The sequence below is a fragment of the Salvelinus namaycush genome, chromosome 5, assembly GCF_016432855.1.
Source record: "Salvelinus namaycush isolate Seneca chromosome 5, SaNama_1.0, whole genome shotgun sequence".
Taxonomy (NCBI): domain Eukaryota; kingdom Metazoa; phylum Chordata; class Actinopteri; order Salmoniformes; family Salmonidae; genus Salvelinus; species Salvelinus namaycush.
Genome location: NC_052311.1, coordinates 63,506,152 through 63,533,778, shown reverse-complemented (window position 1 = coordinate 63,533,778; position 27,627 = coordinate 63,506,152). Strand labels below are relative to the sequence as shown.

At 46.7% G+C, this 27,627-nt stretch overlaps 4 protein-coding genes across 4 annotated transcripts; all 4 read left to right on the top strand.

Annotated features, from left to right (window-relative positions):
• The first annotated feature begins 73 nt into the window (after positions 1–73).
• Positions 74–7,956, top strand: LOC120047250 (zinc finger protein 628-like). The gene is made up of 9 exons (XM_038992780.1): positions 74–665; positions 986–1,058; positions 1,216–2,088; positions 2,289–2,462; positions 2,875–3,229; positions 3,413–3,567; positions 3,907–4,149; positions 5,881–7,248; positions 7,513–7,956. The coding sequence occupies exons 1-9, from the start codon at positions 166–168 to the stop codon at positions 7,954–7,956; spliced, it is 4,185 nt and encodes a 1,394-aa protein (XP_038848708.1). The 5' UTR covers positions 74–165.
• A 596-nt stretch (positions 7,957–8,552) lies between these two features.
• nat14 (N-acetyltransferase 14 (GCN5-related, putative)) lies at positions 8,553–11,290 on the top strand. Its single transcript, XM_038993273.1, has 4 exons — positions 8,553–8,794; positions 9,782–9,924; positions 10,240–10,536; positions 10,688–11,290. Exons 2-4 carry the CDS (start codon positions 9,844–9,846, stop codon positions 11,144–11,146), a joined length of 837 nt encoding a protein of 278 aa, XP_038849201.1. The 5' UTR covers positions 8,553–8,794; positions 9,782–9,843; the 3' UTR covers positions 11,147–11,290.
• Positions 11,291–16,513: 5,223 nt separating this feature from the next.
• LOC120047719 (single-stranded DNA cytosine deaminase-like) lies at positions 16,514–18,373 on the top strand. The gene is made up of 5 exons (XM_038993272.1): positions 16,514–16,533; positions 17,121–17,286; positions 17,736–18,024; positions 18,119–18,234; positions 18,323–18,373. Exons 1-5 carry the CDS (start codon positions 16,514–16,516, stop codon positions 18,371–18,373), a joined length of 642 nt encoding a protein of 213 aa, XP_038849200.1.
• A 533-nt stretch (positions 18,374–18,906) lies between these two features.
• On the top strand, positions 18,907–26,781 carry LOC120047717 (adaptin ear-binding coat-associated protein 1-like). Its single transcript, XM_038993271.1, has 8 exons — positions 18,907–19,001; positions 19,978–20,078; positions 20,649–20,753; positions 21,916–21,997; positions 22,391–22,499; positions 22,718–22,976; positions 25,564–25,669; positions 25,826–26,781. Exons 1-8 carry the CDS (start codon positions 18,907–18,909, stop codon positions 25,878–25,880), a joined length of 912 nt encoding a protein of 303 aa, XP_038849199.1. The 3' UTR covers positions 25,881–26,781.
• The last annotated feature ends 846 nt before the right edge of the window (positions 26,782–27,627 follow it).

Sequence of the window (27,627 nt, the reverse complement as noted above, 5' to 3'; positions counted from 1 at the left end):
GTTAGTTCCTGGACCTTGTGTCATTGATCAATACTTTGTGCTTTATTTTATTTCACAGCCCTACTCTTAAGAAAGGAGACCACACACTACATCAGCTCAGCTGTTGTTTCCACACACTGAGGAACAGAGCCACATCATCTGAAGGAACCTTTCCACCAGCAATGAATGACACCGGGAAAGAAGAGACACAGCTCCACCAACACTAATACACACACTTACATTAATACCAAACATACAACCTTTTATTCCCTAATCGTGTCTTGCCTCAACATGGCAAACTCCGCTCTAGTGGTCCAAGCAGAACTATTACCCCCTCAATCGTCCTCCTCCCTCTCTCCCTTCCCATCGCTGCAGGGACCAGGAGAAGGGGAGGAGGACAGGGAAAGGGGGGAAGAAGCGGATGGGGAGAAAGGGATGGTGGAGGGGGGTGAGGATATAGTGCTGACCGGGGTAGGGGTGCAGATGGTGACGTCATCGGTCCTGGCTGCGCCCCATCTCCAGGAGCACCCTGAGCACCCGTTCCAGTGCCTGGATTGTGGCAAGAGCTTCAAGTGGTCTTCAAGGCTGGCCCACCACCAGCGCAGCCACAACAACGAGAGGCCCTACCGCTGTAACCTCTGCCCCAAGGCCTTCAAGGGCTCCTCCGCACTCCTCTACCACCAGAGGTACTGCAGGGAGGGAGACAGAGGGGGAGTGGCACAGTGAAAGTTAGCAATAGAAATGATTGCAGCTTATAACACGCATCTCACTTTATGAAGAGTATTCTTCTCCTTGTGTCCATCTGTTTTCATTTGTTTAGTTCTCTCACAATAGTCCAAATGAGGGAAAGGTGACGTGAACAATATAATGTGAGTCTATTTAGGGCCGTGGGAAACTAGTGGAATAATCAATACAACCAGGAATTCTTCCTGTAGCCGGTATGATGTCCTGTGGATCTGTTGAAGTCAGTAGATTGTCTGTTTTCATGTTTGTTTTTTCTGTGCAGGTCTCATTCAGGGGAGAAGCCCTATAAGTGTGAGGACTGTGACAAAGCCTTCAAACGCTCCTCTCTGCTCCAGGTGAGAAACACTGGCCAGTAGTGGTTCCCACATTTTGTGGTAAAAATGGGTTAAAACTTTTTAGCTTTAAAAAGTTGAATTTTACAGTATTAAAAGGCTATTTTTGGGGTTAAGGGACCAGTCACGGACGTCCTCTTTCTCTTGTGCATGTCTCCAGGTCCATCGTAGCGTCCACACAGGCCTGCGGACCTTCCAGTGCCCCTACTGCCCGCTCACCTTCAAGTGGAGCTCCCACTACCAGTACCACCTGCGCCAGCACACAGGCGAGTGCCCCTACCCCTGCGACAGCTGCCCCAAGGCCTTCAAGAACTCCAGCAGCCTGCGCCGACACAAGAACGTGCACCTAGGTCTGAAACCCTACGTGTGCACCGTGTGTACCAAGGCCTTCACCCAGTCCACCAACCTCAGACAACACATGAGAATCCACACAGGAGAGAGGCCCTACATCTGTGGAGAGTGTGGACGCAGTTTCACACACTCATCCAATCTGGCCCTGCACCGGAATTCTCAAAGTCACACTGGTGAAGGAAAGGGGGGGGAGACAGGGGGAGGCAACATGGGGGATGAGATACAGGAAGTGATAGTGGGGGAGGACGTGACATCACAAATGTTGACGGACATGGGCTTTGTGAGCCAGGAGGCCACGGTGGGTGTGGGGGTCGGGGAGGTATTCCTATCGTCAGGTCATCAGACCCTCCTGCCCCATCTCACCCTCACCCCCACCCAGGGGGGCGTGTGCACATCCAGGGCCATCGGGACAGAAGTGCACGTGAGCACGGAGTCGGGGGCCAGCGTGCTGCTGTACAGCTGTGGCAGCTGTAGTCAGACATTCAGCACACGGACAGAGCTAGAGGACCACCAGGCCATGCACCTGGGCCCCGGGGAGGAGGGGGGCAGCGGGGTGGGGGAGGGGGGAGGGGTGGGGCATCTGCTGGCTGACTTTGAGGAGGTGGTGGAGACGACGGCAGCAGCAGAGAACGGACACACTACGGCTGAACTACTGGGACTGACCGGGGGAGTGGACGGAGGGGTGAGTAGTAGAACTCTGTCTCAGCCTGGGGAGGTTACCCCTAAGGCTCTGTTTTAGGGTCACACCAGATTCATCCATTCATGATCAATATTTGGTTTCTTACTCTACCCTCTAGGTCAATATCTCAGCTAATATGACTGCCGGGATGTTGATGTTGTAGTGCAATGACTCTGGCCTAATAGTGTTGTGTCCCATGTCAGAATATGGGGACTACCCAGGCCCAGTTTGACCTGCTGCAGAGCTTCACAGTGGGGGCTCAGATCCCCACAGACAGCGTGGAGACAGGGGGTAACACCACAGGGACGGGCACAGAGTGTGCCTACTGTGGGAAGAGCTTCAAGACCAGTGGAGGGCTCAACAGACACCTGGCACAGGTACCAATCAGCTGATGGGCTGCACATCCTCACTACTATGTCATAAGGTCTCTCCTGGATGCCAGTCCGTTTCTACTTCGTCTAACTTGGGCCTAGATTCAATCAGTTAAGCATTAACCTGCGATAACCGACAATAGCATATCATTGCTTTTGTTTGAGAGCTGTCAAATCTACATGCAGCTCCCGGCGGTATGCCTTTCGCAGACAGTTCCATTGGATGCATTAGTAGAAAGCCCCTCCAGCCGTATTACAAGTTGGAACTCTGGAATGTGTGATGTAATCTACACTGATTAGTCTGAACTGATCTACTCCTTGGTGTCTGTAAAGCTGACGGTATCTGATCTATAAATAGTCTGTTTTGATGACCCTCTCTCTTCCCAAATCTTCTTCTCTCCCTCTGCTCCCTCTCCAGGTCCACTCCCTCTCTCCCTCCCAGTCTCGCTCCCAGTTCAGCTGCTCTGCATGCGACCGCTCCTTCACCCTCCTCTCTTCCCTGCTCACCCACCAGCACTCCCACACCCCTGAGCAGCGCCTCCTGGCCGAGGCTGAGGCGGAGATCGTCTGCCCCGCGTCCCTGTCCCTTTCCCTGCCCCTGCCCTCCTCCCCCAGCCAGGGGGACCAGCACCAGGACACCCAGGGGGAGATCCACGTCAGCCTGATGGCTGTGACCGAGGAGGGGGACAGGGAGATGGTCAAGCCATCCACCAGAGCAGTGGTCAAGGGCCAGAGGAGAGGAGCAGCTAGTAAGACTGCTGGGGGGAACAATGGTGAGTTAGTCTTTTTCTTATGGCATTTTGATAGAAAATACTTTTAAAAGTGAGATACCTTGACAGTAACAGAGCCTAACCAACTGCTGCTCATGAAATTACCTGTAGAATTCATGTGTGGAAGAAAATAAAAGAAGTGTATGTAACATTCTCCCTCTCCTCGTCCCTGTGGGTACGGTACAGAGAGGCCGTACCGTTGCTCTGAGTGTGGGAAGGCCTTCAAGGGCTCGTCAGGTCTGAGGTACCACATGAGGGACCACACAGGAGAGAGACCCTACCGCTGCACAGAGTGTGGCAAGAGCTTCAAGAGGTCCTCACTGCTCTCCATACACCAGAGGGTAAGACGCATCCATCCATTTCTATCTCACTAAGGCTGCGTTTAGACAGGCAGCCCAATTCTGATCTTTTTTTTTCACTAATTGGTCCTTTGACCAATCAAATCAGCCTTCAAAAATATCTGATGTGAAAAGATCTGATGTGATTGGTCAAAAGACCAATTAGTGGGAAAAAAAGATCAGAATTGGGAGCCTGTCTAAACGCAGCATTTGTCACAATGTGCGGAACAGCGGCACTGCTGCATTATAGCAGTTCAAACTTTTGAATGTACCTGTACTTTCAGAAGAATCCAGGCCGTATTCAGTTATTTTCTGACTGATCACCCCCTCCCTCCTCTCCAGGTGCATACAGGTGTGCGAGCATTCCAGTGCCCCTACTGCCCGCTCACCTTCAAGTGGAGCTCCCACTACCAGTACCACCTGCGCCAGCACACGGGCGAGCGGCCCTACGTGTGTCAGGAGTGTGGCAAGTCCTTCAAAAACAGCAGCTGTCTGAGGAGACACAGTCAGCTCCACTCTGGCCTGCGCCCTCACATCTGTCCCATCTGCTCCAAGTCCTTCTCACAGACCTCCAACCTCAAACAGGTCAGCACAGATAGCTCTGCTATGGCTGATGCTAAGATTCTTATGATATTGTGAACAGTTGCTGCTTCGCTCCATCTCTCTATATATACACAGTGCATTCGGAAAGTATTCAGACCTCTTGACTTTTTCCACATTTTGTTACATTACATGCTTATTCTAAAATGCATTAAATTACATTTTTCCCTCATCAATCTACACACAATACCCTATAATGACAAAGCAAAAACAGTTTTTTAGACATTTTTGGTCATTTATAAAAATAAAAACTGATATATTACATTTACATTCAGACCCTTTGCTTTGAGACTTGAAATCGAGCTCAGGTTCATCCTGTTTCCATTGATCATCCTTGAGATGTTTCTACAACTTGATTGGAGTCAACCTGTGGTAAATTCAATTGATTGGACATGATTTGGAAAGGCACACACCTGTCTATATAAGGTCCCACAGTTGACAGTGCATGTCAGAGCAAAAACCAAGCCATGAGGTCGAAAGAATTGCCCATAGAGGTCTGAGACAGGATTGTGTCGAGGCACAGATCTGGGGAAGGGTACCAAAAAATGTCTGCAGCATTGAAGGTCCCCAAGAACACAGTGACATCCATCATTCTTAAATGGAAGAAGTTTGGAACCAGCAAGACTCTTCCTAGAGCTGGCCGCCCGGCCAAACTGAGCAATCGGGGGAGAAGGGCCTTTGTCAGGGAGGTGACCAGGAACCTGATGGTCACTCTGACAGAGGTCCAGAGTTCCTCTGTGGAGATGGGAGAACCTTCCAGAAGGACAACCATCTCTTCAGCACTCCACCAATCAGGCCTTTATGTTAGAGTGGCCAGACGGAAGCCACTCGTCAGTAAAAGGAACATGACAGCCCACTTGGAGTTTGCCAAAAGGCACCTAAATACTCTCAGACCATGAGAAACAAGATTCTCTGGTCTGATGAAACCAAGATTGGATGCCAAGCGTCACGTCTGGAGGAAACCAGGCACCATCCCTATGATGAAGCGTGGTGGTGGCAGCATCATGCTGTGGGGATGTTTTTCAGCAGCAGGGACTGGGAGACTATTAAGGATCGAGGGAAAGATGAACGGAGCAAAGTACAGAGAGATTCTTGATGAAAACCTGCTCCAAAGCGCTCAGGACCTCAGACTGGGGTGCAGGTATACCTTCCAACAGGACAACGACCCTAAGCACACAGCCAAGACAAGGCAGGAGTGGCTTCGGGACAAGTCTCTGAATGTCCTTGAGTGGCCCAGCAGGAGCCCGGACTTGAACCCGATCTAACATCTATGGAGAGACCTGAAATAGCTGTGCAGCAAAGCTCCCCATCCAACCGGACAGAGTTTGAGAGGATCTGCAGAGAAGAATGGGAGAAACTCCCCAAATACAGGTATGTCAAGCTTGTAGCGTTATATCCAAGAAGACTCGAGGCTGTAATCGCTGCCAAAGGTGCTTCTACAAAGTACTGAGTAAGGGTCTGAATACTTATGTAAAGGGGATATTTCAATTATAAATTTGTACACATTTCTAAAAACCTGTTTTTGCTTTGTCATTGTGGGGTATTGTGTGGAGATTGATAAGGGAAAAAAACTATTGAATCCATTTTAGAACAAAATATGGAAAAAGTCAAGGGGTCTGAATACCTTCCGAATGCACTGTATTGCTCTGTCACAAACACTTTCTCCTCTCCCTTTATCTTTCTCTCATCCTCCCTACCCTCCTCTCTCTCCAACAGCACGAACGCACCCACTCAGGCGAGCGGCCCTTCCACTGTGCCCAGTGTCACAAGAGCTTCACCCACTCCTCCAATCTCCAGCTCCACCTGAGAACCCACTCCTCCAGGAAAGACTACAAGTGTCCCTTCTGTGGGAAGGAGTTTGTCATGCAGTCCTACTTGCAGAGGCACATGAGGACCCATGGGAACGGGGCTGTGGCCGGGGACGCTGGGGTGGGGGGGAAGGAGGGAGGCAGGGCAGGTCAAGGGGGTGGAGGGGTGACAACCACCACCACCTTACTAAACCCCATCACCCTAGAGACCACAGGGAACTCTGGGTCTCTGATCGTGTCTCAGCCGGCGCTGGACATTCCCCCCAACACCTCCCAGAACTACTTCATGATCCAGACAGCAAATGGGCTTCAGCTCATCCCCCTGTCTGCCCCCGCCCCCCCTCCTCCCCCTCCGCCTCCCCCCCAGACACAGTACATCCTCCTACAGTGCCCCTCCACCAATGGGAGCCAGCCCAGCCTGATTCTCGTCCCCACCACAGCGACCAATCCCCAGGCCACCCTGGAGCCCCAGGGCCTCCCATTGGTCCAGACAGTTCTAAACCCTGCCCAAACCCAGATGCAACATTTCCAGACAATATCCCAGCAACAACAGCAGCCCAGGTTCATCATCACCACCACCAACAACAATGTAAACAACCCTCCTGTTGCTAAGACAACAACTCCCTCCCTGAACTCTATGCTGAACAAGCCCATTTTAGGGAAAAGTACACGGACAGCCAGGTCCAGGAGAGGACGGAAACCCAAAGCCGTTGTAGGTCGGAATACTGCCACCTCAGTTGCTATGACAACCACCTCTGTCACCATGACAACAGCCCCCATCAGTCAGTCGGGGGATGTAATACCTGTGTCTAGCTGTAATGTAACTAGTGTCACTCCAGCTACTGTTACTGCTGCCAACACTATGACATCATCATTGCCATCGTCTTTACCCGCCAAGTCACAAAGTCCTTTCTCACCACCAACAGCCTCTGTCTCTGTTTCTACCCCCTCCTCCTCTACCTCTGCCGCTGTTACCTCAGGACCCCTAAAGGTTGCCACAGTTAACTCAGTTACCACGGTTACCCCGTCCTCCCTGCCCTCTGACCCTGTGGCCTGGGTTGGGGAACCCCAAACCGCCCCAGAGTTGGGCAAGACCACTGAGCAGGACATGAGAGGGGAACAGTATGTCCTCTGCTTCCAGAAAGAAGGAGGGAAGAAGGAAGAGGTAAAGATAGGAGGAGAGGGAGGAGGGTCCTACGTGTTGCAGTTTGAAGGGGAGGGGTCCGGGGAGGGGGGGCAAGGAGGAATGGGCAGAGAGGGGGATGGGGAGTCATACGTGCTGCGCTTTCAGACTGAGGGAGAGAGAGAAGGAGAGAGAGAGGGAGGGAAGGAGAAAGGAGGCCTGGTGTCACTGAACCTGCTGCAGAAATGGGGAGGAGTGAGGGAAGGAGAAAGACGAGTAGGGGAGGATGGTGGAGTGGGAGAGTCCTTTGTGCTTCATTTCCAAACAGAGCCGCAGAGCGAAGAACGAACCACTTCTGACCGTGGCTATCCAGAAGGTCCCAGAAACAGCCTGGAACTTTCCTGCCCGCCTCCCCAGGCCTTAATGCCTCTGAATGGGCAGGAGGTGGTGTTTGAGCTGGGGGATGAGAACAAGATGGTGGGTCAGGGGTCTGGAGAGAGTGTGCAGATGATAGCCCTGATCCAAGGTGAAGGGGGTGGGGAGGGAGAAGGGGGCAGTTACAGTGGGGCAGGGGGGGCAGTAGGGGAGGGAAGGGGACCAATGGAGGGCATCTTTCAGCTGGAGGGAGGAGAGGGGATCGTCATAATTGAGGTTAGCACCAGCAGTCTAAGAGAAGGGGGGCTGGACAGAGGGGAAGGAGGAGTAACTGTAGAGAGGAGTGAAGCAAAAGGAGGGAGTGGAATAACTGAGAGGCCTGAAAAAGACCGGAACTTAGCAGAATGCATTGAAATAGAGACTGGAGCGAATGAAGGAGAAAACACAGCTACGAATGGCCCTACACCTAACTCTCAGTTCTCTTAAACCTAAACCAAACAGCCACTGTCAGGAAATGTGTGTGAAGGTGTCTGCATGTGTGTGCACACATGAATGTACATATGCGTGCGTGCAATGTGTGTGAGTGTGTTTTTGATGTGGAGGCCTTTTCCAGCTACTGAACTAAAGGAGATTAAGGTCGTTCAGAAAGAGACTATAGGAAGGACTGTAGAAAATAATACCAAGGTGCCAGAAACACAAAGAGTTACATTCACTGACTGTTAATGAAGAGGGACCTCAACAAATTACTTTCAATTAAACTGTCATGTTGACAGTGTTGATATAAAACACCTAAGAGTTTTTTTTTGTGGGTGAATAGATGGCTATATTGGCTCAGTTTCACTACAAATATTCATACTAGGAAATAGTCATTATTAATAAAGTTGTTAATAATATTTTTTTATGAATGTTGATTAATTCACCTTTCTTATTTCGTAAATAGAAATATGTCCCTTTATCTAAAGAGGAAGAGGATCGGCTCAGAATAACGGACAATACCAGTTTATTATGGGAAATAGGTTCTCCACTGCGTAAAGTGCGACTGACCACATTCACGTAGCAGGTTAGTCAAACGTAGCAGGTTAGTCAATTTTCTGCAGCGCAGGTACTCGCTATGCAAATGGCGTAGAGACAGCATTCATGACAGTAAATGTTATCGTAAAACTACGTAACACAACATTTGCAATAGGTGGCCATGGTGGCCACGCAAGTATTGCGAGACATTCAATCAAACATAAGAAAAATCGTTTTGAGGAATAAATACACAGCGAATATATAAATCCGTTTCCCTGCATTTGGCGGTGGTCCAACGCTGCAAGTTTACAAGGTAGGCTATGTTGGTTCGGCTGGGTTGAACGAGAAGATTCGACGTTTATTTAGACATTGCGCATATAACCCTTCTCCACTCACCATATAAGGATTTAAAACATGTCAACGGGTTTAAAACAGGCTCAAAATATATGAAAACCGTGTGTTTTGATTTGCTTTTTAATTGTCATATTACTGATTTGCGAACTACATTTATTGTACATAGAAGACCAACATTGTTCTAAAGGATCCTCTTGGCCCGTTGTTTGTTGTTGATAAGCCTTGTAGAAGCAGTGTGACCATGCAATAGACAAATCCTTTCCCGACCCCCTCAAATAATCGCCAGTTCTTTAGCTTGATTTTGGGAGGAAACGCCACTGCACTCACAACTGACACATTGTATCAACCTGTGCCAGTGTGATGCATCGGTTGTTACATTGTAGTAACAAACGTTACGCTGTTACTTTGTTGCACAATGCAGCCACCTACAGTCTCTTATAGAGAGAGGGATGTCATAGGCGTCTGCCCCTTACTGTAATGTCATGTGTTTTCTATGTGTATCTGTCCATTCAGGAACTTAACAAACATTACAATCCAATAATTGAAAAAATTGCATTTATTTTCAATGACTTCTCAATAAACTGAAAAGTAGAAGCAATTTATTTCAAACGTTTTTAAACTTCCTGAATTGGCTGCCTTCAATTCAAATTGAGACCAGCCCAGGTATATATGTAGGCTACATATACCGTGTTACAGGGATGGATTGCTTTCCCTCTGAGTCATGGCCTCAAACCCAAAATAGCCTGCATCAAATATAACCCACCACATTCCCATCATCTTGAATACGATTTTATACCATTTAGCTACTATGGTAACCAGAATGTAAATACTCCGCTGTATATTGTCATTGTAGTGTTGTATGTAATCAAATATGCAAAACTCAACCAAATGGTGTATCTGTACAAAGCAATGTATTATGTGACCATGAGATTTTCTATATTTGCAGACCGGTGTGTGTTGCTGTATGAGTTGTGCGTGAGTGAGGGTGTGTGTGTGTGAAGTCCAGACATGGTAAAGCTGGAGCTAGATCAGGTGGTAATGAGGAGGATGAGGGAAGATGACATCGAGACTGTCAAAGCTATCATCAAGGTGTGTTTTATCCTTAAAGTTATGCACACACACACACACACACTTCAATCCTGAGTTATGCTCTGTCTCTACGCTCTTAGAATAAAAGGTGCTCTCTGGAACCTAAAAGGGTTCTTCGGCTGTCTCCATAGGAGAACCCTTTGAAGAACCATTTTTTTTTGTAAGAGTACTTTTTCAGGTTATCACTCACTCACCTTTCTCTCTCTGTCCCCATCCCTTATGTCCCCCTATCTCTCTCTCTCTCTCACGCGCTCTTTCTCCTCCCCCACCCCTCTCTCTCTCTTTGTCCCTCCCTCCCTCTCTTTCTCTCTGTAGGAGGGTTGTCAGGGAACAGAAAACCGTCTGATCCTCCACATCCTGACTCGTCCTGTCTGCCTCCTACTCCTGGCCACCGTCTCTTCTGTCCTCCGCTGCTTCCTTCACTCCTTCATCCTGGCCCTCATCATCCCTGTCTTCCTGCTCATTGTCTACCTCAAGTTCACCATGCCACGCTCCACCGGAGTGCTGGGCACCAGCCGGCCCTACTGGGACTATGTGGGGAGCAGTTACCGAGGGGCGCAGGACGAGACCCTCCCCTATAGCAGGATCAGTGGGAAACCCCCACCGGCAAAAGTAGGTTTCCTTTTCTTTGGCTTTAGGTACTGTATGTTGTGGATGTTACATGCATTGCTCCGTTTTACTACGGTGTTTTAGTGATTTGGACTTTTCGTGCTTTGGGCTGAGTTGCTGCGCAAATAAAGTTGATTATTATCTGTCATTAAAGGGCAAGGCCAGACGGAGGACCAAACCCAAGGCAGAGGACAAGGACAAAGACTCGTCTCCTGAGATCATAGACGTGGAGAGGGAGAAGGCAGCAGGGCAGGTGTGGGTGGCGGACTGTGAGGGGGAGATCGTGGGCTGTGTGTCCAGGGAGGGTGACTGTCGTCTGGGGATGAGGAGGTTCTGCAGGGTGGTGGTGGGCTGCTGGTACCGCCGGGAGGGCCTCGGCAGACTGCTGGTCCAGAGTCTGGAGCAGAGGGAGAGGCAGACGGGGGCCACGAGGGTCTACGCCCACGTCCCCTACCCCTCTGCAGTAGGAGAGGCCTTCTTCAGGAAACTGGGCTACAGGCTGCAGGGGGAGGTGGGCTACGACGGGGAGGAAGAAGAGGAGGATGAAGAGCAGCCGGAGAGGACATTTCTGGGCTTCCATGTCACCAAGGTGTTTGTCAAAGACCTCAAGTGATGGAGGAGACAACAAAGGGAATGTGGAAAATAAGGCAAAGAAGAGATACTAAAGGGAAATAGAGAGAGGAGGAGGAGGAGAGATACTATAGGGAAATAGAGAGAGGAGGAGGAGAGATACTAAAGGGAAATAGAGAGAGGAGGAGGAGAGATACTAAAGGGAAATAGAGAGAGGAGGAGGAGGAGAGATACTATAGGGAAATAGAGAGAGGAGGAGGAGGAGAGATACTATAGGGAAATAGAGAGAGGAGGAGGAGGAGAGATACTAAAGGGAAATAGAGAGAGGAGGAGGAGGAGAGATACTAAAGGGAAATAGAGAGAGGAGGAGGAGGAGAGATACTATAGGGAAATAGAGAGAGGAGGAGGAGGAGAGATACTAAAGGGAAATAGAGAGAGGAGGAGGAGGAGAGATACTAAAGGGAAATAGAGAGGAGGAGGAGGAGGAGAGATACTAAAGGGAAATAGAGAGAGGAGAAGGAGAGGTACAGTGAAAAGAGGGGGACTACCTCTCCTCTCTTATCAAGGCAATAATGAGGGTAGAGTCTAACTAAAATGTTGGAAGACAATGGACAATTTAGTGAACAGAACCTTACTTTAATTATGTTTTTTCCTCTCCTGATTTATAGTATGTATTTAGTTATGTATTGCTTTTACAGTTGTCATTGAGTTCTTATTCAATGTAAAATATGTCTGGCTGGCTCTTTATTTGTACAAACTTGTTTTTATTAATAAGTGATTTTGCAAATAAATGTGTGCGTACGCGGGGCTGTGTGCACACCTGTGTCAGTGAGTATACATTTACTGTGTGTGAGGAAGTATGTGGTTTATGTGAGTCTGCAGAACTTCTCTGTTCACCTTTCTCTCTTTCTCCCCCTTCTTCTCTCTCACTCCTAACCTGCACCTGTGTGTGGCTTTGTATGAGTCTGCAAAACACATGCTCTCCTTCATTCATCTCTCTCTCTATCCTCACCCCCCCCCCCCCCTTTAATGACACTTAATATCCTTCCTCACACTGCACACCTGTCACATGGCAGGAGGAAAGTGTCAGCTATATTATCCCTGGTACAGATTACACACCATGGCATTCGTAGTAAATTATAGCAGTAGTGAAGTGTGCTGTTTGCAGGTGAATGTCAGTTTGTGTGTGGGTGGAAGGGTATGAGTGACACTGCTCTTCAGCCCTGTCTCAGCCTAACCAGAATTAGAGCGTGGTTAGCTACACGTACGCTCACCGTGCTAACCTCAGACCGTATCATAACTACATTAACCTGTTTCTTACAGACATACAGTGTTGGAGTGTTGTAAATGAAATAGCTAGCGGTGTGTGTGTGGTCTTGGGGGAGGAGTATCTCCCCGAATACAAAGTTTAAGAAAACAGAACCACCGAGGAGATTGCATCAACTGTTTAACCAGAACAAATCCTTAGCTCTAAGCCTCTAGGATTCTGTGTAACATAAAGTGATTTCTCTGCAGTGCAAAAGACAGTGTTCAGAATAAATACATTACAATGCCACAACTCTTTGTAGTGCTGGGATTACAGTAAAACCCCATTAAAAATCCCTCCCACTCACACATTTAGCACTACCCATGGCCATGGACATTAGTGAAGGAAATGTGCAGACAGACAGATGTAATGGGGAGTGTGGGAGTAATTGTTATCCTTGAAACAGTCTTCCCATTGAGCATGAGGTCATTTTATTATTGAGAGTCATGGTTCTCTCTCCATGGCTGCCCTGCCCTGCTGCAGACACCTGTTAGCTGGCCTTCTACAGTCTAACACATCTGAAACTATTATTGTTGTCAGGAAACAGATGTGAGTTCACGCTACTGGAAAGTAAGCCTGTTTGTGACTGTGGTCATAGGGTTCTGCACGGTATGGCGGTGTGTGTGTGTGTGTGTGTGTGTGTGTGTGTGTGTGTGTGTGTGTGTGTGTGTGTTTGTTTGTGTGTGTGGGTGTGGGTGTGGGGGGGGGGGGGTTCGGAAAGTATGACTTTGCACATCCTGCTGCCGGTTGGTTCCCCCCTGACTATGGGTTAAATGCACAGCCATGTCTACCATAACCTACTGTACTCTGACACACACACTGTCTGTTACAGTAGGGCTGTGCACGAGAGGAGGGCCAGTGCATGTGAGTTGATATGTGACCGAAAGGCGACCTCGGTAAACTGTGGTCAAACCATGGAAGATGGTGATGTATAATCCATGTCTTACTTAAAACCACACACACACACGTTTTCAGGATCATATTTAAAACAGACTGGAGGTTATGAATGGTAACATTCCATAGACACATTCACAGTGAACTTTAGGTGCTTTAATAAACATAGTGCAACAAGGTTACTAAGGTTAGTTGCTGTCAACACATAGAGTCACTCTCTCACACACATACAGCACACAAACATTGCAGATGAATGTAAATCTTGATGTTGGGGCACCGCACCACCGGCGGTTGGTACGTAAATGGCAGTGGATAAATCCGTTCCAGATGATGTGAATAAAGATCATATTTATGACACACTCACACAGATGGGCTCCACAAGCCAACCAAACACACACTCACACACAGTACAGATGAGCTCCAAATACACCCACCCTGGGAAACGGTGAATTCCCCAAACCACAGAGTGCATGAGAGGGTGAGGGGAGTGGGGAGTCATGGGAAACAGAGGCACAGGATGCGTGCAGCTGCAGTGAACGGGACCGGGCCGGAGCAGAAACAGACAGAACGACGGCACAGAACAAAGCCGGAGAGAGAGTGAACACACCCTCGTCTATGGAGGAGGATGGATGACAACATCTCATGGTTCAAAGGCTGGTTGGTCTGAGTTATACACACTGTGGGTAAGGGGAGAGAGCCACACACTGCGGTGGTGGAGCAGAGAGGGAAGCCTGGGGTGAGAGGGGTCACTCACAGCTCCTAAGTTATGATTGACACACTTTGGTAAAACCCAAATATGACACGTGCAAGCACATGCACTCACAAAACCCAAATCAGAGGTATAGGTGTCAGGGCCTCTGGATTATGGGGGACGCCCATGTCTACCCCAACTCTGGGGCCTGGAAACGGTGACGAGGGGGAGGAGGTAACGAAAGGAGGAAGGAGCTGAGGGCAACGAGGAAGAGTGGTAAACCCAGTCTGCATCAAGGCGAGAAGGAATCTAGAAGTTTTTTTTATGATCTGGGAAAACCAGAGTGGAGGGTTGGGTGACTGGCTGGGGGAGCGAGCGAAGCGCCTTTGGAAATTTCCACCCATTTGGCTGAGTTTACTGATGTATGTGAAAAAATTAAAAGGTTACAAATCACGTCAAACACTCCTGGACTCATGTGTGGTCACTATAATTACTTTGTGTTTCCTGCAAAAAGCTCTGACGAAGGCCGTGAGGCCGATACGTAAGCTTATTAAATATCAGTGATACTATCAAGACCAGTGTGCGGTTTTCTTTTTCCTTCATCCTGTTTCCTGCATTGTGAAACGGATTTGTTTCCTGAGGTTCTCTAATTAGTCATAATCAACTCATGGACTCATATAACTATACTGAACAAACATATAAATGCAACATGTAAAGTGTTGGTCCCATGTTTCATGAGCTGAAATAAAAGATCCCAGAAATTTTGCACAAAAAGCTTATTTCTCTCAAATTTTGTGCACAAATTTGTTTACATCCCTGTTAGTGAGCATTTCTCATTTACCAAGATAATCCATCCACCTGACATGTGTGGCATATCAAGAAGCTGATTAAACAGCATGATCATTACACAGGTGCACCTTGTGCTGGTGACAATAAAAGGCCACTCTAAAATGTTCAGTTTTGTCACACAACATAATGCCACAGATGTCTCAAGTTTTGAGGGAGTGTGCAAATAGCATGCTGACTGCAGGAATGTCCACCAGAGCTGTTGCCAGAGAATTGAATGTTCATTTATCTACCATAAGCCGCCTCCAACGTTGTTTTAGAGAATTTGTCAGTACGTCCAACCAGCCTCACAACCGCAGACCACGTGTAGCCACGCCAGCCTAGAACCTCCACATCTGGCACCCTCACCTGTGGGATCGTCTGAGACCAGCCACCCGGACAGCTGATGAAACTGGGTTTGCAAAACGAAGAATTGTCAGAAACCATCTCAGGGAAGCTCATCTGCATGCTCGGTGTCCTCACCAAGGTCTTGACCTGACTGCAGTTCGGGATCGTAACCGAGTTCAGTGGGCAAATGCTCACCTTCGATGGCCACTGGTATGCTGGAGAAGTGTGCTCTTCACGGATGAATGCCGGTTTTACCTGTACCGGGCAGATGGCAGATAGTGTGGCGTTGTGTGTTTGAGCTGTTTGCTGATGTCAACGTTGTGAACAGAGTGCCCCATGGTGGCGGTGGGGTTATGGTATGGGCAGGCATAAGTTACAAACAACAAAAACAATTGCATTTTATCTATGGCAATTTGAATGCACAAAGATACCGTGACGAGATCCTGAGGTCCATTGTCGTGCCATTCATCCGCTGCCATCACCTCATGTTTCAGCATGATAGTGCACGGCCCCATGTCGCAAGGATCTGTACACAATTCCTGGAAGCTGAAAATGTCCCAGTTCTTCCATGGCCTGCATATTCACCAGACATGTCACCTATTGAGCATGTTTGGTATGCTCTGGATCGACGTGTACGACAGCGTGTTCCAGTTCCCACCAATATCCAGCAACTTTGCACAGCCATTGAAGAGGAGTGGGACAACATTCCACAGACTACAAACTACAGCCTGATCAACTCCATGTGAAGGATATGTGTCGCGCTGCATGAGGCAAATGGTGGTCACACCAGATACTGCCTGGTTTTCTGATCCACGCCCCTACCTTTATTTTAAGGTATCTTTGACCAACAGATGCATATCTGTATTCCCAGTCATGTGAAATCCATAGATTAGGACCTAATGAATTTATTTCAATTGACTGATTTTCATATATGAACTGTAACTCAGTAAAGTCTTTGAAGTTGTTGCATGTTGCGTTTATATTTTTGTTCAGTTTACTCATAATCAACACACGGACTGTATCTATCTAGTATAACTAGTATTTCTTATCTAGTTTGACAGTTAGTAGGCCTACATTGTTGTTTGCTGAATAACAATGTCCTGTAGTATACTGTATCTATACGACCCTGGCCTAGCTTTGGTACTGTTGTCACCCCTCCCCTATTCTTGTTTTGAAAAATCTCTCCATCCAACCAGAGCCACCTCTCTACACAAGCTGTTTGACTGAGCGTATAGGTATATATATATATCTACCCTGTCCCCTCCTTCCCTTCCCTCCTCCCCCCACACTCATCTCACCACTCGCTCTCGCCTGATTGACTGTGTGAGACAAATTAGGCTTCTGAAATGATCAACAAATTTGACAGGTGAGTAAAATGAACATCTGTTTTTTTGTATTCATTGTTTAATGAGTTGAGAAAATGTATATGATATAATATCACATGACGGGATCAACTAATGCATGGTGTAGTACATATTTTAAAGCTTATCCCTACCAATTGGTGATTGCGGTCCTATTTATCATTGGTGATGCTTTATGAAACCACTCCTGTCATCTTTCTCTTATGCAGCACAATCAGAAGTTTCAGTGATGATGACAACAATGTATTGAATAGCTTTCGCTAGTTTCGCTGAAAGCTGTCTGATTGAAACTGAGACTGAGAGAACCAGGGTCAGTTTGTTAGACACCAGTTCATTGACAGATGGTTGACCAAACCTGTGGTTTTGTTAAAGAAGAGGAAAGTGTTGAGTAGTTAGTGCAGTCCTCATAACCAGAGTATATGGCTTTTCCACACCAGAGAAGACACTACAGGGGCAGAGGAGGGAAAAGCAATAGTAGTGGCTATAACCATTCACCTTTTCACCATAGGCCTGCCTCAGTTTGCGTGTGAAAAGAGATTTAGCATTCATCTCTACTACGTATTTGAGTGAAAACCTACTTTCTGTGTCTCAGTGTTCTGTTGGCCCAGAAGAAGTTTATCTACCACTATAAGAACATGCGCTGGGCCAAGGGCCGACATGAAACCTACCTGTGCTTCGTGGTCAAGAGGCGGGTGGGACCAAACTCACTCTCCTTCGACTTTGGACACCTGCGCAACCGGTCCGGCTGTCATGTTGAGGTGAGGGAGGGAGGGAGGGTAGAGGAGATGAGAGGAGAGAGAGGAGAGAGAGGAGAGAGAGGGAGAGGAGGAAACAGAGGAAAGGGGTAAAAAACATGCAACAAATCTCATCATCTGTCATTTGCTTCAGTTTCTCTCCCTCTTTCCGTCTTCATATATTTTCCTCTCTTCCATTTTCTTTCTTTCCTTCCCCTGTCTTCATCACTCTCTTTCCTGTCATTCTACTCTACACTCTCTCTATCCATGCACTACTTCTCCTTTCTCTCTATCTACATCTTCCTTCCTCAAACATTCCCATCTCTCTCTCTCTCTCTTCCTCAACTACATCCATCACTCTCTCCCTCATTCCTCACCCGTCTACCTTCCTCACCTATCTCCATAACTATCTCTCCCTCATTCCTCACCTGTCTACCTTCCTCACACATCTCCATCACTCTATTTTCTCACAGCTGCTGTTCCTGCGCCTCTTGGAAGCAGGCGCCCTGTGTCCAGGCCTGTGGGGTTATGGAGCTCCAGACAGTGTGGGACTGTGTTACTCTGTCACCTGGTTCTGTTCCTGGTCCCCCTGCTCAGACTGCTCCTACAGGCTGGCCCAGTTCCTCAGCCAGACCCCCAACCTCCGCCTCAGGATCTACGTCTCCAGGCTCTACTTCTGTGACCCGGAGGACAGCAGTGCGAGAGAGGGTCTCCGCATGCTGCAGAGAGCCGGGGTGCAGATCACTGTCATGAACTATGAAGGTAGAGAGGGTGTGTGTGAGTGCGGGTGTGTGTGTGTGTGTGTGTGTGGGTGTGTGTGTACGTCTCTCATTATAATTCTGTCTCTTCCCTATAGACTATTTCTACTGTTGGCAGACCTTTGTGGCTTGCAGACAGCGTGTGTTTAAGGCCTGGGACGGACTGCATCAGAACTCTGTTCAACTGGCCAGGAAACTTAACGACATCCTCCAGGTAGGACACACACACACGCACACACACATACACACACACTGTACCCTTGAGTTAGTAGGCTAATAATATTTACTGATTTGTCTTTCAGCCTGGTGAGGCAGAAGATTGGGGAGATGCTTTCGAGCTACTTGGACTGTGATTCACCTCTATCCCTGTCATATACGCTGATATGGAGCTGTTTATTTCTGCTCCTCCCACTGGTGCTACCTGTCAATGTTATACTGTAAAGATCACTTTAATCTATCATTGTAAAAGTAAATAATAATTACTGAAATAGGTCAACTGTACAACTCCATAATGTGTTTATATATTGTTATTTAATCCATGGGATTTACATTTTTACCCTTTGTAGCATTATTACTGTCTTGTAACACATCCATTAAATCATTCCCTCCAACTGTGATTGAGTCGTTTTGTGTTGACATGATCCTATCCTCTATTTACATTTGACCAGCTCTTTATCTCTCACATAGCCAACAATAAACAAACAAATAAAGTTTAGGCTAATTGATTACAATGATCTCTAAACTATCACTGACAATGGTTGATTAATCTGGATAAATTACATTAGAAATGGATGTGAACGCTTCATGTGCGCAAATACACAGGGTATTACGCTCTCGCACCCGTTAACGTGCACGATCACCACACACCGATTGAATTAAAGTCAAGATGGCGACCGAGGGCGAATACGAGTCGATCCTGTGTGTGAAACCTGACGTCAACGTTTACCGAATCCCGCCGCGGGCATCGAACCGGGGAGTCAGGTAAGAGACCCGGTTCCGTCACCATCAACCAGTGACCTTGCCCTGGTCTGACTCCAGCATCCATTGTTTGATGCGGCGATAAATAAACGTCCCCATAGGCAAAGCTCTTGTCCCCACATCAAGGGAATGCATAGCCCATATAAAGGCTATAATGGTCGTCTCTGTCGCCTTTGCAGTACGCAATAGCTTTTTCTAAGGTGGTTTACTAGGCAAACTGGTTGACTTGTATTGGGGAAGAATAATCTACCACCAGATGTCAAGGTTGTGCGTAGTGGGATGGATAGGGAGAATACACCTGTCATTATTGTATTCCACCTGTCGGTATCAGACAATGACACTGAATCCTGTTTTCAGTGCGAAAACGTGACCGTGTCGTGTGCCCTTTTTACAGAATGCGCTTTGACTGCACTCTGCTTTGGGGCGAATGTTTAGTGAAGGGCTATAGCGGGTACTACGGTATTTAAAGGTCTAGAGGATTAGGTGAGATTTTTACTCCCTCTGAGGATTATCTGGGCATTTTCTCTGTTGTAGCCTATCCTGTTACTTTCTGAACAGGGTTCGTTAAAGGATCTCTTGTTGACAGTGACTTCTGTCCTGTTAGGGTACAGTCTACGTTTGGCAGTGTGTGTGACTATATTGTGTTTACCCATTTGTTCATTGGCTGGTGTTTTAACGTGATCCAGTCTATCTCCATGCTGACTGGACAGCGCTTCATACTGTATCTGTCTCCTGGGAGCTGATTGGCTGACCACTAGTAAAGTGCCATGACCACGCACAAAGCTGAGTCTGTTGTGTGATGTAGTGAGTAATAGTAATGAGGGAATATTCCACCCCAGTTCTGGTGAACTGCCAGCCCAGTCACTCTCATTTCGGTAGCAAAGTGTGGTGGTTGGTTATCAACATGCTCTCCCTCTTTCTCACACACACACCTATACAGTCAGTCTCATCTCTGATTGGCAGTCTGTGTCTCCCTCAGGGCTGCGGATTGGAAGCTGGACGCCCCTGATTGGACAGGCCGCATGAGAGTGACGGCTCGGGGAAAAGTGGCTTTCATCAAACTGGAGGACAAGATCTCTGGTGAGAGGCCAAATCGGCCCTTAGCCCCTAGCCCAGGGTTACCCAATAGGCGGCCCGCAGGCCAAATTTAATTTGGTCCCCCAAGTTTTACATTTTTACAAATAATTATTTTTGTTCTTAGACATAAAAGACTGTAAAATCACCAGGAAATGCTCAAAGTAATTTTAATTAAGGAAATCTGTTCCCATGTATTCTCACGCATAAATAGAGAGGCATATGTGATCGTATCCCAATATAATCAAGGTTTGAAATGATTCTGTTTTTGTCAAATACTATATCTGTTTCTTGCAGTCAATTTCCAGTGTACAAATTATTTATAACTATGTTCCGAGCATCCGCTCAAGGAAAAATTGGCCCACTGCTGAATGTAATTGGGAACTCCTACCCTAGCCCCTAGCCCACCTCAAGGCACTTCTAGTCAGAAGATCATCGTGCCCAATTCCAAATTGTCCCCTGGGCACTTCTTGTTGATCTGAAAGGACCATGTTAACTGTTCCACCTTGCTCTCTGACTCTTGACTTGAACCATTAGTTATAATGTCTAAGTTCTAATTACCCTCCGTCTCTGCAGGGGAGCTGTTTGCACAGGCACCAGTGGACGAGTACCCTGGCATCGCCATAGAAACCGTCAGTGACTCCAGTCGTTACTTTGTGCTTCGGATCCAGGATGAGAGTGGTGGGTTGTTGGTTGTCATCACTAGTCACCATCTGGCCAAATTAGAAAGGACAGAAGTATCACACACTACTTTCTCACATTTTCTATTAGTATTTATTATACTGAACAAAAATATAAACGCAACATGTAAAGTTTTGTTCCCATGTTTCATGAGCTGAAATAAAAGATCCCAGAAATGTTCCATACGCACAAAAAGCTTATTTATCAAAAGAAAAATGGCACATATTTGTTTACATCCCTTTTAGTGAGCATATATCCTTTGCCAAGATAATCCATCCACCTGACAGGTGCGGCATATCAAGAAGCTGATTAAACAGCATCGGCATTACACAGGTGCACCTTGTGCTGGTGACAATAAATGGCCACTCTAAAATGTGTAGTTTTGTCACACAACACAATCCCACATATGTCTCAAGTTTTGAGGGAGTGTGCAATTGGCATGCTGACTGCGGGAATGTCCATCAGAGCTGTTGCCAGAGAATGTAATGTTTGTTTCTCAACCATAAGCCGTCTCCAACTTTGTTTTAGAGAATTTGGCATTACATCCAACCGCCCTCACAACCTCAGTCCACGTTTAACCAGTCCAGCCCAGGACATCCACATCTGGCTTCTTCACCTGCAGGATAGTCTGAGACCAGCCACCCAGACAGCTGATGAAACTGAGGAGTATTTCTGTCTGTACTAAAGCCCTTTTGTGGGGAAAAACCTATTCTGATTGGCTGGGCCTAGCACCACAGTGGGTGGGCTTGGCTCCCAAGTGGGTGAGCCTATGCCCTCCCAGGCCCATCCATGTCTGCACCCCTGCCCAATCATGTGAAATCCATAGATCAGGGGATAATTCATTTATTTCAATTGACTGATTTCCTTACATGAACTGTAACTCAGTAAAATTGTTGAAATTGTTGCATGGTGCATTTATATTTTTGTTCAGTATAGTAGTAGTAGTAGTAGTAGTAGTAGTAGTATACCACAGTAATAACAAGGTATGTTTTGGATCATTTGAGTGTGTAGTATGAAACAGTATTCTACTACAGCATTTGGAGTACACAATCAGTTGTTTCTCACTGTGCTATGTCTCTGTTTTAGGATCAGTGTGTGTACGAAGTGATTTGATTTGTAATTTACATTGGTCTGTTGTTCTTCTTTGGCCTCTGTCTCTCAGGTCGCAGTGCGTTCATAGGCATCGGGTTCGGGGACAGAGGAGACTCGTTTGACTTCAACGTGGCGCTGCAGGACCACTTTAAGTGTGTTGCTCTTACAGCTGTCAGCTGTCACAAAACTCTCATAACATTAGCAAAACAAGTGCAGCTCAGAGCTAGAATGTTGACTTCTAACTGACATGAATTAGTAATAGCCTGTCATCTGTTTCACTATATAACTCTCGATTCAATTCAAAGGGGCTTTATTGACATGGAAAACATGTTTATATTACCAAAGCAAGTGAAATAAACAATCACAAATTAACAGTAAACATTATGCACATCAAATTTTTCAAAAGAATAAAGACGCTTGAAATGTTATATCTAGCTATAACGCTCTGTCCCTTTTGCCTACTCATTCTTTCTCTCTATCTGTTTACTGTATATATCTATTTCTCTCTCTCTCTACCTACCTCTGTCTCTCTGTCTCTCTCTCAGGTGGGTGAAACAGGAGCTTGAGATCAGTAAGCAGTCTCAGACTCCAGACAACACTCCTAAACTGGACCTGGGTTTCAAAGAAGGACAGACCATCACTCTCAATATCGGGGTAACTTCTTCAACTCATACCCATAATACTCCTACCATGGTACCATCTGGTTAGCGCTTAACAACTAAAAAGCGAACATGCACGTTTGCACGCACATGTTGCAAACCCATGCTCTGTTTATAAGCTTTGTCAAGCTATCACTCAAACACCTATTCCTCTCTCCTTCCTTCTCACCCGTCGCCCCTCTCTCTTTCTTTCCATTTCTGTTCCTCTCTCAGCAAGGCAGAAAGAGAGACAAGTCCCGCCCCCAGAGCGCTGGTGGCTTTGGGCTCCTCCCTCCTCCCCCTGGCGGTGGTGGTGCCAAGATAGCCCCTCCCCCTATGTCAAGCTCCTCCAATGACAACGAAGGTTTATTCTCAGGGGGAGACTTATTTTCTGCGGGAAGTGACTCGTTTTCAGGGGGTAGTGACACATTTTCAGGAGGAAACAACACATTCTCAGCAGGAAGTGACATGTTCTCAGGGGGAAGTAACACAGGTAGGTGAACAGCATTTTGGGCCACGTTCAGCGAGGTGTAATGCTACTGGTTGTTCAGACAGATATACACTACATGACCAAAAGTATGTGGACACCTGCTTGTCGTACACCTCATTCCAAAATCATGGGCATTAATTTGGAGTTGGTCCCCCCTTTGCTGCTATAACAGCCTCCACTTTTCTGGGAAGGCTTTCCACTAGATGTTGGAACATTGCTGTGAGGACTTGCTTCCATTCAGCCACAAGAGCATTAGTGAGGTCAGGCACTGATGTTGGGCGATTAGGCCTGGCTCGCGTTCGGCGTTCCTATTCATCCCAAAGGTGTTCGATGGGGTTAAGGTCAGGGCTCTGTGCAGGCCAGTCAAGTTCTTCCACACCGACCTCAACAAACCATTTCTGTATGGACCTCGCTTTGTGCGCTGGGGCATTGTCATGCTGAAACAGGAAATGGCCTTCCCCAAACTGTTGCCACAAAGTTGGAAGCACAGAATCGTCTAGAATGTCATTGTATGCTGTAGCGTTAGGATTTCCCTTCACTGGAACGAAGGGGCCTAGCCTGAGCCATGAAAAACAGCCCCAGACCTTTATTCCTCCTCCACCAAACTTGACAGTTGGCACTATGCATTGGAGCAGGTAGTGTTCTCCTGGCATCCGCCAAACCCAGATTCGTCCGTCGTACTGCCAGATGGTGAAGTGTATTTGTCACTCTAGAGAACGCGTTTCCACTGCTCCAGAGTCCAATGGCAGCGAACTTTACACCACTCCAGCCAACGCTTGGCATTGTGCATGGTGATCTTAGGCTTGTGTGCAGCTGCTCGGCCATGGAAACCTATTTCATGAAGCTCCCGGCGAACAGTTCCTATGCTGACGTTGCTTCCAGAGGCAGTTTGGAACTCGTTAGTGAGTGTTGCAACAGAGGACAGACGATTTTTACGCTCTACGCTCTTCAGCACTCGCCGGTCACATTCTGTGAGCTTGTGTGGCCTACCACTACGTGGCTGAGCCGTTGTTGTTCCTAGACGTTTCAACTTCACAATAACAGCACTTACAGTTGACTGGGGCAGCTCTAGCAGGGATGAAATTTGACAAACTGACTTGTTGGAAATGTGGCATCTTATGACAGTGTCGCGTTGAAAGTCACTGAGCTCTTCAGTAAGGCCATTCTACTGCCAATGTTTGTCTATGGAGATTTCATGACTGTGTGCTCGATTTTATACACCTGTCAGCAACAGATGTGGCTGAAGTAGCCGAATCCACTAATTTGAAGGGATATTCACATATTGTGTATATATAGTGTATATAATAAACAAAAAAATAAACACAACATGTAAAGTGTTGGTCCCATGTTTCATAAGCTGAAATAAAATATCTCAGAAATGTTCCATATGCACAAAAAGCTTAGTTTTCTCAAATTTTGTTCACAATTTTGTTTACATCCCTGTTAGTGAGCATTTCTCTTTTGCCAAGATACTGCAATTGTACCACCTGACAGGTGTGGCATATCAAGAAGCTGATTAAACAGCATGATCATTACACAGCTGCACCTTGTGCTGGTGACAATAAAAGGCCACTCTAAAATGTGCAGTTTTGTCACACAAAATGCCACAGATGTTTTGAGGGAGTGTGGAATTGGCATGCTGACTGCAGGAATGTCCACCAGTGCTGTTGCCAGAGAATTTAATGTTAATTTCTCTACCATAAGCCGTCCCCCATTGCTTTAGAGAATTTGGCAGTATGTCTAACCGGCCTCACAACCGCAGACCACGCATAACCACGCCAGCCCAGAACCTCCACATCCGGCTTCTTCACCTGTGGGATCGTCTTAGACCAGCCACCTGGACAGCTGATGATATTGAGCAGTATTTCTGTCTGTAATAAAGCCCTTTTGTGGGGAAAACTCTGATTGACTGGGCCTGGCTCACAAGTGGGTGGGCCTATGTCCTCACAGGCCCACCTATGGCTGTGCCCCTGGCCTCTCATGTGAAATCCATAGATTATGGCCTAATTTATTTATTTCAATTGACTGATTTCCGTATATAAACTGTAACTCATTAAAATCATTGAAATTGCTGCAGGTTGCGTTTATATTTTAGTTCAGTATAGATCTGCTCTGGCATGTAGATCAGGGATGATGTCAGCTCCTTACAAGACAATTCTATGTGCAACGTTCAGAGCGATGTGTTCTCCTGAATGTGACCCTGTTCTTATATTGCTGCTTCTGATTCATCTGTTTGTTTATCTTGTTCGGTTACCCTAGTAACTGCTTTTTCTGTATAGCGCTTTTTGCTTCCATTGTTGTAGTCTATTTTTACAGTTCCCCAAACCATGCTGTGAATTCATTTGACTGAAGGGAAAAAGTGTATGTTTTATATGCCACTGTGTAATTAGGTTAAGGATTGAATGGGGCCCTGGGTGTTTTTTCTTTTAGTTTTATGAGCTAACCAAGAAAAAAGGCTGTTGTCGTTAGAGTATGAATGTAGAGAAAGCAGTAGAGGGTGTGTATTGAAGAGTCTGATGTGTGTTGTCACCATAGAGATCCTATTAAATTAGTTCTCTAATTCCTAATTCTATCGTCTCTCTGTTCTCAGGCTGTTTGTTAGACCTGGACAGCAGTAACTCCAACTCTGTGGTGCAGCCGAACCCCAACCCTACAAGCGGCTCGGACATGTGGGGAGACTTCTCTGCCCCAGAAAAGTAAGGGGATAATCTTCTGTCTTTCATCCTTTTCTCTCTTCTTTCATTATTCTGTTCCCCCCATTACATTGTAAGTCGCTCTGGATAAGAGCGTCTGCTAAATGACTTAAATGTAATGTAAAAATTAATGCTCTCCTCTTTTTCCCCATAATGCAGGTCAATGTCTCCTCTCGCCAACGATGATGGTTCCACCAACTGGCAGCAGTTCTGAGGCCCTCCCACAATCCCTTTCACTTGACCTTCACCTGACCTTTAACCCCTGACCAGAGGAGGACTCCAGCAGAACACTGTATATTATCACCTCAACCTCAGTGTACTCTCTCTCTTCCCCCTCTCTTTAATTTTCTCTCTCTCACCCCTCCCCCACTCTCTTCACCCCTCTCCTGGCTTCCTCTCCTTACCATCCTCTCCTTCTACATCTTTCCCTCTCAGCCCCAAAGTTACAATCTCTTCCCCCGTCCCCCTCTCCTTGCCCTTCTCTCCCTCTGTCTCTCTATCTATTGCAACAGAGTATGTATTTATTGCTGAGAGAAAAGACTGAGGTTAAATGTCTCTAAATGAAAGATGTTACAGAAAGGAATGATGGGGGCTCACACTAATATAGTCTTGATAAATAAATACATTAATTCATTTATGTACATAATATATTATTGTAAATGTATATAGTGTCAGTAGTTTGTAATTCCCATTGTTGTTGTGGTAGTGTTGTAGCTAATTTTCCTTTAGAATCTCCAGTACAACTGGAATTATCGCCTGAAATAACTGATTTACAGGATGCATTAGTATATGACCAAGTTATCTTATATCTGATCCAAGGTCAGTTTAGCTTTTTCCTCTTAATTGCTAAGGTTAGGCCACGGTGAGTCTGGAGCTGTGCTTTGGAGCAGCTTCTGCTTTGAGTGGACACTGATCTACTGTAAGTTTACACAGCAGCCATGCTGTTTAGCGCCCCTTAGTGGGCTATTGCGGTCCTACAACCACAGTCTGACAGGGAGAGTGGTGAGATGCACAGCAGCAGCTGCTGTGGACGTTATCACTGCTGGGGATGGGCACTTGTCTGGGTCACTTGGCTGCATTGTTTTAACAGGAGGCTGGTGTTAGTTGGTCAATTAACACAGAAATGGATGGAGGGAGGGAGGGAGGGATAGAGGGAGGGAGGGATAAAGGGATAGAAGGATGGATGGATGGATGTATGGAGGGAGGGAGGGAGGGATAAAGGATGGAGGGATGGATGGATGGAGGAAGGGAGGGATAGTGGGAGGGATAAAGGGATAGAGGGATGGATGGTTTGATGAATGGAGGGAGGGAGGGAGGGATAAAGGATGGAGGGATGGATGGATGGAGGGATAGATGGATAGAGGGAGGGAAGGAAGGGTTATAATGCTGTACAGGACATCATAATATTACAGTAAGCCAGTTATGTGGCTTTTGTACTTATCATTGTGTGTGTCTTTCTCTCATGGACACACACATGGACTCCAACATTTGCATTAACTGATGACATGATGTTGATTAATGAGGTGATAATTGATTGATTTCCTGTGTGAGAACACAGCTAGTGGGAGAACTGGAATGAACTGGTGAGAGTCTGTGTAGATCCTACTCATGTTGGTTTATGTGTTTATTCTTGACATTACAAATACAATATATGTGTATGTAAATGTTGATGTATTGAAAATCAAAGCATAAAGATATCAACTAATGTTGAGTCAAGGTTGACTTGTTTTCTTTTTATCTACATGAGGGAAAAAACTGGACTCCATCAATAAAGCAATCCACATATAAACCACTGAATGACATTTTATTGGGTAGTATTGCACTGCTTTGGTATTGGATTGTGATAGAGTGCTTTACAATAAGGTGTCAGTAATGACAGAGTAGATACTTTGTTCTCAGACTGTCTCTACAGTACACAACTACAGGAACTCAACAGCGTTCCATCTGAACAGTATTATACA